At 32.2% G+C, this 14,419-nt stretch overlaps 1 protein-coding gene across 1 annotated transcript; it reads left to right on the top strand.

Annotated features, from left to right (window-relative positions):
- The first annotated feature begins 4,054 nt into the window (after nucleotides 1-4,054).
- Nucleotides 4,055-13,916, top strand: LOC115983526 (putative cyclic nucleotide-gated ion channel 8). The gene is made up of 8 exons (XM_031106233.1): nucleotides 4,055-4,205; nucleotides 6,023-6,196; nucleotides 7,389-7,974; nucleotides 9,822-10,034; nucleotides 10,557-10,861; nucleotides 11,782-11,893; nucleotides 12,275-12,511; nucleotides 12,738-13,916. The coding sequence occupies exons 2-8, from the start codon at nucleotides 6,138-6,140 to the stop codon at nucleotides 13,467-13,469; spliced, it is 2,244 nt and encodes a 747-aa protein (XP_030962093.1). The 5' UTR covers nucleotides 4,055-4,205; nucleotides 6,023-6,137; the 3' UTR covers nucleotides 13,470-13,916.
- Nucleotides 13,917-14,419: the final 503 nt, after the last annotated feature.

Raw genomic sequence — 14,419 nt, 5'->3', positions numbered from 1 at the left:
ACATCGGCCAAAGCTTGAATGTGAATGTGACTTGTAGATGATTTAAGAAATGAGAATTTGGATGTAGTGAAGGGGATTACTTACTATGTACCCACAATTTTTCAGTTTTCCCATGGGTCATAGATCCAACTTCAATATTGACCATGTTTGACCAAATTTTGCAAATTTTGACTACTCATTTTTCACAATCCAACCGTCTGATTTTTGTCATACTTTACAAACACTAATATATCACCACATTCTTCCAATCCAACGGTTAGATTTTGGATTTAAGTCTAGAACATTATGGACATGTGTCATTGTACCAACATATCAAGAAATTTTGATTAGTCACGTTCTCACAATCCAACCGTTTGATTGAGCTCAAAGTTCATCAAAACAAATATTTTATCTCACTCTTTCAATCCAATGGTCAAATTTTAAATCTGATTATGGCATAAGATGGAAGCATGTTGTTGTATCCACCTATCATGAAACTTCAATCACTAAAAATATTCAATACTCTTTCAAGAGAGTTATATACTATATAAACATTACTAAGAATTGATAAAATGATCTAAAAAACACAACCCAAAATCTACAAAATGACCATAATGGATTTGTATGTGACTTTTGACTACCTTGTTTTGCTATTTTAAAACTTAAAATTGATAAAAACATGAAAATCAATAAAACCTTAAAACATTGACTAATACCCAAAACCCACGTAAAACCTCCCTGATCAACCTAATTTGATCAAATCTAGTGGTCCTAAAACCAGCTTTGAAGTTTGACCAAAGATTGAACAAGTTTAATAGACTTTGACGAATTTTTGCAAGATTTGACTACTCTATTCTCACAATTTGACCGTCTGATTGTCACTGTAATTTACAAACACAAATATTTCACCACATTCTTCCAATCGAACGGTCAGATTTTGGATCTCTATCTGGTTGCATGATGGACACATATTGTTGTACCCATCTAATGAGAAACTTTGATTAACCCTGTTGACACAATCCGACCATCCAAAATGGCTGAAATACGCCATCAAAGCTAGGAGATGACCGAAATACCCATAAACTTCTAAAATAACCAAAACACAACCCAAAACCTACAAAATGACCAAAGTGCCCCTCAAAGCTTTAAGATGATCAAAATACCTTTTAACTCTAAAATGACCAAAATAGCCCTTAAGTACTTAGAGGGTCTTGAAAGATGTTTTTGTGCAGCTTTTAAAATTTAAAAAAAAAAAAAAAAAAATTCTAGATCTTTGAGACAAAATTGAGGAAAATTCACCATTCAAAGAAAATAACCATTTTTTATGGCCATGTATGTTGGAAATCACCTTTACTGGGATGGATTTACCTTACCGTCACTAATACTTTCTTTTCTTAAGAAAATTTTAACTATTAACGACAACCAACATGTTCGTTGTAAATAACAAATGCAATATATAGTGATGGAAAAAAAAAAAAAAAAGGTTAAAAAATTACCATTGTCGATGGCTTAGGTCCGTCGCAAATCTTATTTATTGCGAGGGATCCAAGTCCATCACTAATACATTCTTTCTTTTAAAAAAAATTAACTATTTATGACAGTCAACATGTTCGTCACAAATACAAACTCAATTAGAAAAATAAAAAATAATAATTGCGATGGATAAATGTCATCACAAATATGAAAACTAAGGAGGGAATTTTCCCTCCAAAATATTTTACTACTTTCGATTGCTTTATGTCTATCGCTAATATTCTCTTTTATATTTACGATGGAAGAATGTTTGTCACAAATATTGCCACCATAAAAATAATATTTTTGGTATTTTCGACGCATGAAAGCCGTCACAAGAGTTAATAGTTCCAACGGTTTTTCTTCAGTCGTTGTAAATAATACTTTATTAGCAACAAATATTTTTATTCCGTCGCAAAAAATAAGGTGGGAACAATTCCCTCCAAAAAAAATCATATTTTTGACAAAAATAATAGCCATTTTCGACAGACTTATTTTGCCGTCACAAATGTTTTAATATTTGACGAGTAATTGTCGACAAAAGAGACTTGCCGTCGAAAAAGCTAGTTTTTCCAACAGCTTTTTGTAGTCGTCGAAAAAGTTTCGTTGCAAATAGCAATCTTTTTTGTAGTTTCATCCTTTAATTTTTTCTCTATTTAAACCTAGGGGTGTAAGGGTATTTTGGAACCAAATAAAATAAAAAAAATCCAATCCAAACACGAAAAGCCCCTTAAATAGTAGTATAGATAAAAACACACATGTCCCCAAAATCAGTTGTGAAATTTTGACCAAAACAATTAACACATTTTTGAATAGTACTTTTCTTTTGCATATCCATAGTAACAGTTTGACCCTCCTCAATATGCTCGAACAAATCTCTCTCTCCATCTCCTCTTCAAACCCTAACGATTATCTCTGTAAGTTCTTCCTTTCATTGCTCCCTCTGTTCGATTTTTCTATATTGTAAATGTATTTTTTAATTAGCTATTTGATTAGTTTTTCTTATTATTTCATTCCAAGATGTACCTCTTTTTTTTTTTTTAATTTTTTTAATTTTTAATTATGATGGTTTTTAAAGACACAGGTGTCCTTGAAAAAATTAACTCATTTTCAAATAGTACTTTCCTTTTGCATAATCGTAATAACGGTCTGACCCTCGTCAATATCCTTGAACAAATCTCTCTTTCCATCTCCTCTTAAAACCCTAACAATTATCTCTATTAGTTCTTACTTTCATCGCTCTCTCTGTTCACTTTTTCTGTATTATAAATGTGTTTTTTAATTAGTTATTTGATTTTTTTTTCTTATTATTTCATTCGGAATGTACCTCTCTTTTTCAATTTATTTATTTATTTATTTTTATGATGGTTTCTGTACCCCTACATCCTTATGTTTAAGTAAAGACAAAACTGAAAGATAATCTGGTAAAAATACAACTTTAACTCCCACTAAAATATTGCCAAAAAAATAGGGTTACTCTTCTGTTAATTTTCAAATTTCTTTATCTACTTATAAATTAGATTCTCAAAATAAAAATTATATATATAAAATAAAAAAACACAAAATTTTTTTTTGCTATGAACACTAAAAAAAAGGCCTCATCCCATGCGAAGCGGCATGTGATGATGTCCATTAATAAATAAATAAAAAATGGCAGCAATCTCAATAAAAATGTGCCAATTTATAAATTTTTTTTTAAAAAAAAATCACAATCTTGAGTCTTTCCTGTATGAAAGAAAATTAATACTATTTAAGAGTTAAAAAATAACCCATAAAAAAAGAGTTAAAAAATAACCTTTCTTCCTCTCTCATTTTCTTCCTGGAGAATTATTGCGCGGTTATTATTATAATTTTTTTAAAAAAACAAAGTTTTATGTATTGTAATATTGTAATCAAATATTTTTTTAAAAAAAAAATACAAAGTTCTACATACTTTAATATCGTAATGAAAGAAAAGCATTAAGTATTCCATTTTTTTAAGGTAATGAGTAAGCTTATGCCCACAAACACATATCAGAAGAGCAATTTAAACCTCATCCAAAATGCAGAACACTCATCACACCCCTATTTTGTAGGCAACGTTTTAGTAGGAGTGAAAATTATATCTACTTATCAAAACAAAAAGGTTTATATATCTTTTTCTTTTTCTTTTTTCTTTTTTTTTTTTTTTTTTTTGATAACTATTAGTTTTATTTTATTTTATTTTATTTTCTATTTAATTTTTTTTTTTGGATGAACATGAGGTTTTTTTTAGAGGAAAAAAACAGCAAGAACGTGAGTTGTTTAACTTATTTTTCTATTTAAAAAATAATAATAAATGTATAGTTACTTTGAAGAAGCGAATTAGTGGAAGAGAGTTCCTATTTTGTAGGCAATGTTTTAGTACAAGTTAGACATGTATTTTTATCAAATTATCTTTTAATTTTATCTCTACTTAAACCTACGAGTGTAGAGGTATTTTGGAACAAAAAAAAATTCAGTCCAAATAGGTACAACCCCTTAAATAGTAATATAGAGATAAATAGTAGTATAGAGAAGAAGAAGATAAAAACAAACGTGTCCCCAAAATCAGTTGTGAAATTTCGAACAAAAAATTAGCTCTTTTTCGAATAGTACTTTGCTTTTGCATAACCGTAATAACGGTCTGACCCTCCTCAATATCCTTAAACAAATCTCTCTCTCCATCTCCTCTTCAAACCCTAACCATTATCTCTGTAAGTTCCTCCTTTCATCGCTCTCTGTTCTCTTTTTTTATATTATAAATGTGTTTTTTAATTAGCTATTGGATTTAGTTTTTCTTATTATTTCATTCAGAATGCACCTCTCTTTTTTTTTTTTTTTTTTTTTTTTTTTTCTTTTTTATGATGGGTTTTGAGGCAATGCTATACATGATCTTATTGTTATTTGAGGATTTGGTATTGTTTAATCGTTAGTATAAACATAAATAAATTATGCCAACCATTTGAAGCAGTAAGAAAGTACCATATAAGAACCAATGAATTTTTTTCTATATCAATTACAAGGATTAAGCATAAGAAAAACCCCAAAATAATAATAATAATAATAATAATAATAATAATAATAATAATAATAATAATAATTCGTGCCTCATTCATAGCCACATGAACATCTGTGACAATATTAATAATCCCCTTGTCAATACTTATGCTAATATTCTTCCTCTTGTAATTGATGCCTTCACTGATTCATGGAGTAGATATATAACTTGAAACCGTTGGCAAAGTTCACTTTGCACTAGTTTATTGCTTACAACAAATGGGTTTGGGTGAATGAACCAGTTTCTCCTCATGCGGTTTGTTTTTTCTTTTTCTTCTTTGAGAAACAGGTAGAAAACCTCTGTTTATTAGTTTATATTTATTTTTTAAATGAAGGGGGGAAAAAAAAACGAAGGCGAACGACTAGTTAAGCATGTCATTGTTGGTGTTTTGTTGGATACTTTAATTGTTGAAGCTTATGCTGCCATAAATGACTCTTATTTACCTATTATTTTGCCACGTGTAAAATTGGTCATACCAATTGCACAAAACTCCCATTTTTGTGGAGCAGAGGAAATGTTACAATGGGCAAGTTTACCCCCAATTTATTGGATAGACTAATTCCCATACTCAAACCCACGATTTGTCACTTTTGGTGGAAGACATTTGCTATCGCACCAAAACTTGACCTCTCTCTTGTGTAAATTTGGTAATAAATAAATTTTAATTTGTGGAAAGTTTGCGGCAATTGGTACCTAATAAAAGTTTTTATATTTTAACACCAATAAGAACTCCTCATAGGAAATAATGCTTTAGAATCTTGATTGGAGAAGGCTAAAGAAACTATTATATAAGAAATACAACAATCTAGTCTATGTTAAGAGTTATGATGGACAAGGTTCAAGCAATTGTCACTTTGGAAAAATTAATGAAATTACCTTGTTGGATGGAGAATGGATGTAGGCCAATAACAATGTAAGATCTTGTATTCTAAGGATGTGTTATTTGCTATTTTCTATTTTTTACATGTACCTTTATTTTTTGACCCGGGGGTTCTATTCTTGCACAAACTCTTTAGAACCTTGAGAATTAGCATAATTAAGAAAATTCTTAGCATGTATACTTGACTTTGGCTATCTGTGACAGGTTTCACTACAAAACTATACATGTCGTTAAGATCCATGATTTTAAAATATCTGAATGCCAATGCTTTTGATAATTATATACAGGAAAACTACAATAATAGTGGTACTAATGAATTCAGTAATTTTAACTGTTTATTTATTTTTATTATTATTATTATTTATTTTTTTGGGCTTCATGTCAGTTCAAATGCTAACCTTATTGTAGAAAATTTAATGGTCTACAATGCAATTCTGCTACTTTTCTTTGGATATTCAGACTAGTTGACATGTTGGAAATTTATTATTATATATATATACTCACAGAAGGTATGATACTTTGTGAACACAGTATTTCTGTTATGTACTATCATTTTATTGACAGTCTCTTACCTTAGTTCATTTGCATTACAGGAAATTTGATTTATCACACTTGATGTTTCCATATCCCATTTAGTGGTTTGACTTAAGCTTACCATAGAATTCTAACACTCCAATATGATGTCAATGTAATTGATGATTCTACAAAATGTTTGATTGCGGTTACAAGTCCCGGTACATTGGTGGCCAGAGGGAGAAATTTGTAAGGTAAAGAATGTACACTGCATATGTTGTTCCTTGCTATAAATGATTCCCATTGCTCTTCTATAAAATTTAAAGATTATCGATTGATAATATATATATATATATATATATATATATATGGTTCTTATTTGATACTTTTAATTGGATTAGCAAGGAAAAATAATTAACTTCAGTTCAATGAACTCAATTTTAGGTAAAATGAGGCTACTGGGTTTTGTTGCTTTTGACTTTAGGAAATGCAAATTCTCTTTATGTTGGATGCTGAATATTGTATTGTATATTTGTCACAATGCCTCCCTGATTAGTTCATTGATCAATGGAAGGGATGGAAATAATGTTAGCAGGCTGGAAGAAGTTGTACTTTCAGAAATGAGCAAGGGTTACTTTGAGTAAAAGTAACCTTTCTAGTTTACCAACCTACTTCATGTCACCCTTTCCTACAGAAGATTCAAATAGATTTTCTGTTGGGTGGTATAGAGGAAGAGAGGAAAATTCCTTTTGTAAGTTGGGACATGGTTTGTCCCCCTATTAAATTAGGGGGAGTAATTATTCAGAAGCTTGGTATTTTCAGTTAAGATTTATTATGAAAGTGGCTGTGGTGCTACACAACCGAATGGAATGCTCTTTGGAGAAGGGTTGTTGGGGTTAAATATAGAGAAATGAGATCAATGGTGTTCGATGGATGTAGTGGTACTCATGGGGTGAGTGTGTGGATAACAAGACATGATTTAATGAACTTTTAGAGTTTTCACTTCTTCTTTTTGCGTTTTGTATATAATTTGCATCAGAGATGGACATAATTTTTCATTTTTTTGATATTATTTATCCTGTTGCTTTATATATAATACGAATATTCATTTTGATTCAGAAAAGATAAAGCTAATGAGTCTATGACTCACATATAGTTTACAATCAATGATATATTTGTTAATCACAATTTTTTATACAAATTGTTTTTAAATGATCTTTAGTATATAGCACCTTAAATAATAGTAAGTTGCACAATGAACTAGTTCAGTAGATAGTATAAAGGTGCTTCTAAAATATTAGATACCACATTTTTTTAGCATTATGTTCAAAAGAGGCATAGGAGTAGTTTACATTTTACTTGCAATGATTTTCATCAGTAGTTCTTCTCTATATGGATATACAAAAGCAGTAGCAGTGATTGATTTCAAGGTTGTTGGCACTGTAGGTTGGATGACCTTGATTCTATGTTGTCAACGCCTTCTGGTGCTGTTGGAAAGAAGCGAGCCATATTTAATTTAGAGGGGCTAAACCTTACTGGTCGTGCAAAGAAAAATTCATCAAAATCCTTTAGGTATGGAATGAAAGTGGGATCAGATGGACTAAAGACAATTGGGCGATCACTCAGGTCTGGCGTCACCCGGGCAGTGTTCCCAGAAGATCTTAAAGTATCTGAGAAAAAAATATTTGACCCTCAAGATAAATCCCTCTTGTTATGGAATAGGCTTTTTGTCATATCTTGTATTCTTGCAGTTTCTATTGATCCATTGTTTTTCTATCTTCCTGTCTTCAATCATGCATCAAATTGCCTTGGTATGGATACAAAGTTGGCAGTCACAACAACTACTCTGCGGACAATTCTTGATTCTTTCTATCTTATTCGTATGGCTCTTCAGTTCCGCACAGCGTATATTTCACCATCTTCTCAGGTTTTTGGACGAGGTGAACTTGTGATAGATCCTACACAGATAGCCAAGCGATATCTACAACATTATTTCATTGTAGATTTACTGTCTGTGCTTCCTCTACCTCAGGTTTGAGAAACCATGCACAGTTTCTTTGCTCTACTAGCTTGCATGCCTATTTAAATCTATAGACTTCTGTGTCTTTAGAATGACTTCTTTTACTTTTTTTTCTCTCAATAATGATATCTTTTACTTTTATTGTATTAGAAAACTATGGAACTTTTTTTAATATACCTTATTCCATCTTGCAGCATCATTTTCCATAAAATTTAATGGAATAAAAATATATGTTATTCATTTTGTGTTTAAATTGTTGAGTTTGTTGCTTTCTATGAGTTCTAAGTCTTAAACTGTGAAAATTTGAAAGCATATGGATGCAAAATACATCTGTCAGCAAACGATTACTAATTACATCATACATTAATTTTTTAGATTTTTATACGTCCAGATCAAAGATTTTTCACTTTGTCTAAATCATAGAACAGATATATGCCATCTAAGTTTTTAATAATTCTTGAAAACCAAGCAACCAAATTATCCAATGAGATCAGAACCAGTGTTGAAACAGATATGTATGGTTTACAAGGGATTTTTTCTTTTTCAAATTTTTCTGAATAAAAATTTATGGATTCCCTATGGTTGAGGGAATTGTTAGTAATATTTGTAAAGATGACCTCTGGATATTGTTTTTTACAAATTACAAGGCATAATTCCTGAAAGTTTAACTAGAAGATGTAAACTGGAAGAGCTAGTCATTATGCATTTTAGTAGGAGCATTAAACTGAATGTCTTTCCTATCTTATATTTATTTTAGAGTAAAAATAAGTTAAAACCATTTCTTGAAACAGTGATTTGTGCTGCCTCACTTGAGGCAATATCCCCCCCACCTTTATTTTGTCTTTCGATAAATATAGCACTATCCATTGTTATGTACAAAATATTCAGCTCTTTTTTTTTTTTAGTATTTCCTTGCACAATATATGCTATAAAAGAAACTGCAACTCCTACTTTTGTTGGGCATGACAAAATATTTTTCCCTTCTATTGTGTTGAAAATGATTTTAAATTTTTCACTGCAAGTTAATGAACAAGGTAAAATAAATCACTGCAAGTAAATGAACTAGGTAAAAAAAGAATAAGAATACTTGAAAAGTAGAAGTGGATGAGTTATACTGACCGTCAAAAGTGTACTAGAGAGAAAGGATTGGATTCCACTACATACAATTACATCTTTGAGAGGGGTGGACAAATTACACACAGTGAACTACATACACATAATGCATGCATTGCTTTAGTGAAAGGAAATGCTAGCAATCTGTTGTCCAGTCAATACTCACATTTAACTTACAGGCCTCAGCCCATGCATTTTTCTCATGGAGAGAAAATAGATGAGCTCTGCATGAGAGAATACTTAGACAAGTAAATCTATAATAAAAGAACTTGGAATAGGCCAACATACTATATTTTACTGGACTTTTACAGGTAATTAGGTATGTTATTAGCAAGAATCAGAACTTTTTGTCATTTCTACTACCAGTGACCCTTAGTTGAAATGCTACAGATATATGCCTACATGATTAGCTTTGTGGCACTTTTTTTTTTTTTTTGGCATCCTTAAAATTGAAATTATATGATATATAAGATTTGCATCCTGCATGCATAACTGGTCATATTTGGCTCTGTTGGCCAATTTTTTTTTCATGAAATTATGTGATTATATATAAGATTTGCAGTTTTGCATGGTAGTAAAATGACTATTTGAAGACTGGTCCTATGCTATTTATGATTTTCCTTCAGCATAATTGTTCCATTTTGCAGCCTTAGTGCTGAATTCTTCATTAACATAGAAGTGTTCCACAAGTTCTGGAATAGGAAGAAAAGCATCATTTGATTTTGTTTTATTCTCATTATCTGCAGATTGTAGTGTGGAAATTCCTCCAGAGATCAAAGGGCTCAGAAGTATTGGCTACAAAACAAGCATTACTACATATTGTCTTGTTTCAATATGTTCCAAGATTTGCCCGCTTTTTTCCTTTGAATGCAGAACTTAAAAAGACTGCGGGTTTTTTTGCTGAAAGTGCTTTGGCTGGTGCTGCATACTATTTGCTTTGGTATATGCTTTCCAGCCATGTAAGTGTTCATACTTCTTTTTTACATATTAGGTGAAGCTCTCATGAGATGTGAGTGTCATGTCTAGTATGACACAATAATTAAAACTTGGAAAGGGAAAAAAAGGTGCATAGAAGAATAGTGAATTGTAGATCAATATGTCGCCTTTCTTATTCTGATGAGCCCTAGATATCATGTTAATATCTTTGTTTAATAATGTACATAAACAAAAATATAGGAAGGATTTCTAAAGAGAATATTCTATACCTCCCTCCCCCTTCCATGTTAGGAAGAAAATAGTTTTATGAGATCAAGCTGCCCTTATTTTAATTTATATATCCAAGGCATTTCATAAAAGAGGAATAAATTACTTGAAGTGATTGAAGATATTTATGTCGCGCATGACCTTTTTTATATGGCTGACAGTCTGCTTTGAATTGAATTTTTCATCTCTCTCTCTCTCTCTCTGATTGTTTCAGAGTTCAATTTTTTGGTCTTGAACTCAATTTTCACATTGAATAACTTTTGGATGAAAATTTTCAGATAACCGGGGCCTTTTGGTACTTATTTGCTGTTGAGCGAAATGACACTTGCTGGCGGCAAGCCTGTAAGGATAGTGGAAAATGTGACATAAATTACTTGTACTGTGGGAATAAGCATATGGAAGGTTACAGTAATTGGGAAAAGATCAGCAAGGGTGTTCTTGGTAGTCGTTGCTCTATTGTTGATGAAGATTCACAATTCAATTATGGAATTTACACAAATGCTATATCATCTGGTATTGTTGCATCTAGGACTTTTTTCTCTAAATTTTGCTACTGTTTATGGTGGGGCCTGCAAAATTTGAGGTATCTTACTTTTTGCTAGTAGATATATGTGCACAATACTTGCTATTCTTGATAGGCTAAATGCTATTTAGTCACTTAGCTCTGTCACAAATTATACAATATATGCATGTGTAACTTACCCATCAAAAAATAGATAAATGAATAATTTAAAATGATTTTCCTTTTTCTACTTTTTTTTCTTTTTCTTTTTCTTTTGGGCTTAGGCATCTATTTATATATATATATATATATATATATATATATCATTGAGATACTTTTTTAATTGGTAGCTTTATGATAAGGATAGTACATCCATGAGCAGATCCATTAGATAAATTTTCTTGGTCAGCCAACAAGTCGAGCACTAGCTTAATAGGTTCACAAGCTAGCCAAAGTCAGAAGTTTTTAGATTTTTATGAAAGGCACTGATAAATTCTACTTTCTCTAGAATTGAAGAAGTTAGTATTTAAACTCAACTTTGGCTTTATTAGTTATGCAGTATTTTTAGACATTGTCTATAAGTCCTTTTATAGTGCTGATCATGGATATTTCAAAATGATATATACTAGAAAGTTCATAAGGAATTTCCAATATGTCTTAAGTTACTCTTGTTCCCAATATTTTAACATGTTTGTGACTCAAGAGGTAATGGAATTCTTTTAAAGATCAGCAGCTAGCCAAAATTATTGGCCCTTATGGATAACCAAAATCTCTATATTGGATTTGTACCATAGGAAAAAAAAAATGTGCAGCCACAATAACTTGTTAATACAATTACATAATTTTCAAATATGCAATGATATGTGGTAGATTCCTGCATCATGCGATAATTATCATTGTCATAATTATTAAGTTTAGTAAAGTAAAAAATGCTAATTTCTGAGTTTATTAGCTCCCAACATCTCCGTTATTAAAGCACATTGCTATTTCAATTTCTACAGTACACTTGGTCAAGGGCTTGAAACCAGTACCTACCCTGGAGAGGTTCTGTTTTCCATTCTAATAGCAATTTCTGGGCTCCTACTCTTTGCACTTCTGATTGGAAATATGCAGGTAAGTTTAATACTACAATTTATAACCACTTCTTCAGATGATTATTTTGGGTTGCACACGAGGACGCTTGTGTTAGTCAATATTATTACATATAAGTGCTGAAACATATTTGGATATTCTTTTTCTGATAATTAAAGCAAAATAGTAATTGGAATTGCTCCTATATCTTATTTTTTGAGAATAACAATGCTTGACAACTAATTGTTGTTGGCACAAATGGACGAAGCATATGCATTTTAAAGTTTTCTTTTTAAAGGAAAGTGGAACTATGAATATAATTGAGGGAACAGTTTAAATTTTGTATGCAGATTTTATGTTTTTAAGGAAGTACAAAGATTTTACAATAGTGCTGACCTCTAAGGTATCCTGTTATTGCAATAGACATACCTCCAGTCTCTTACAGTTCGTGTTGAAGAGATGAGAATCAAAAGGCGTGATTCTGAACAGTGGATGCATCATCGCTTACTTCCACAGGATCTGAGGGAAAGAGTTAGACGTTATGACCAGTATAAGTGGTTAGAAACACGAGGAGTAGATGAAGAGAGCTTGGTCCAGAGTTTACCAAAAGATCTCAGGAGGGATATCAAACGACATCTTTGTTTGAATTTGGTGAGAAGGGTAAGTATATAAAAGTAATTATATTATAACTTGAATCACCAATAGGATATCTAGCATTCTTTCATTTGTCTTAAGCCTATAGAGCATTCTGTTCATTTTTTAAATAAAAAAATTCCTTTGCTATTTAATCTCAATAGCACTTTAACATCAGTCTTGTATCCTGCCAGTGTCCTATCTTGCTGATGTTTATTCAAAGACTCTGAATTCTATATGATGGTGTATGCAGGTTCCTTTGTTTGCAAATATGGATGAGAGGTTACTTGATGCCATCTGTGAGAGATTGAAGCCCAGTTTATACACCGAGAGAACCTACATTGTTCGGGAAGGGGACCCAGTGGATGAGATGCTCTTTATCATTCGTGGGCGCCTGGAGAGTGTCACTACAGATGGTGGAAGGAGTGGATTTTTCAACCGAGGTCTACTGAAAGAAGGGGACTTCTGTGGAGAGGAGCTTCTAACTTGGGCACTGGACCCTAAAGCTGGTTCCAACTTACCATCATCAACTCGGACAGTGAAGGCTTTAACTGAGGTGGAAGCTTTTGCCTTGGAAGCAGAAGAGTTGAAGTTTGTTGCCAGTCAGTTTAGGCGCCTTCATAGTAGGCAAGTTCAGCACACCTTCCGCTTCTATTCACAGCAGTGGAGGACCTGGGCTGCCTGCTTTATCCAGGCTGCTTGGCGACGGAATCTCAAGAGGAAAGTTGCAGAACGTCATCGTCAAGAAGAGGCAGAAGAAGAAGAGGAGGAGGAAGCATTAGACTATGGTAAAGAATATGATGATGTAAGGGCATTAGTTTCTCGAAGTGATAGTACATCTAGGCTTGGTGCAACTATCTTAGCATCCCGATTTGCAGCTAATGCCCTTCGTGGTCATAGGCTTCGGAACCCAAGTGCTGGAGGCTTGGTGAAACTGCAGAAGCCCCCGGAACCTGATTTCACAAATTATGATTCAGAGAACTAGTTTTTTTATTTTAGATGTTGAAAACCAAGGAGCTGATGCTGCTAGCTCTTGTTGTATACTACGGTCATTGCTCATTCCCAGTTGCAAAACAGTATTCTTCAACTTATTCTAGGTGATGACAAAGAGTGAAATTTTTTTCTGAAAGGCGGATTGGTGCAGGTCTCTGTATGGTCTGAGTGGCAGACCATTCACTCTCTTCTTCTTCTTGATGGCCCATTAGACTCAATGGTCCTTTCCTGGCAAAGGTTGGACTACGTATAAAAGGCTTTTTACCATGTAAAGAGACTTATTGCAAAGCATGGCTAGAAGGATAGGACCAACACCTTGTCTTTGCCATGACTTTCATGTGTTGTGTTTATTTGTTTTGTAAAAAGTATCTCAAAATTTGAATGCAAGAAATTTGTGACATCAAAAAGCTGCTCTACACGAGTTAGTTGAAAGTTTCAATAGGGATTCTTCATATTCTTGAATAGAAATTTCCTGTTCTTTAATTTTTAGGTTAACTTTGGGACAAAAGGAATATTTGTTTACTATCTAAATATCATGCAAAAAAGTTTTGAATATATATATATATATATTTTTTTTTTTTTCAAGGCGTAATAATTTATTGAAAATCAATTCTTTAGAATTGTTCTTTAGTTGGAAATTGTGTTACAAGTACTGTTTTGGATTTCTTGAATCATGGGATCAACACCCCCCCCCCCCCCCCGGGGGCACCCAAAAATTTGATGAAACTCATTATTATCATTCCCAAAGTGAAAAATCCAACAAAGATTACCCAATACAGACCTATTAGCCTTAGCAATGTAATTGTAGGATTGCTTCTAAGGTCCTTCCTAATAGATTAAAAACATTTCTACTACATATTATTAGTGAGAACCAAAGAGATTTTATGTCTTAGCGTCTTATCACAGATAATGTTCTCGTTGTTTTTGAAACAATGCATCATA

Source organism: Quercus lobata, chromosome 4 (assembly GCF_001633185.2).
Source record: "Quercus lobata isolate SW786 chromosome 4, ValleyOak3.0 Primary Assembly, whole genome shotgun sequence".
Lineage (NCBI taxonomy): Eukaryota > Viridiplantae > Streptophyta > Magnoliopsida > Fagales > Fagaceae > Quercus > Quercus lobata.
Note: the sequence above shows the minus strand (reverse complement) of the source record. Positions and strands in the feature narration are given on the sequence as shown.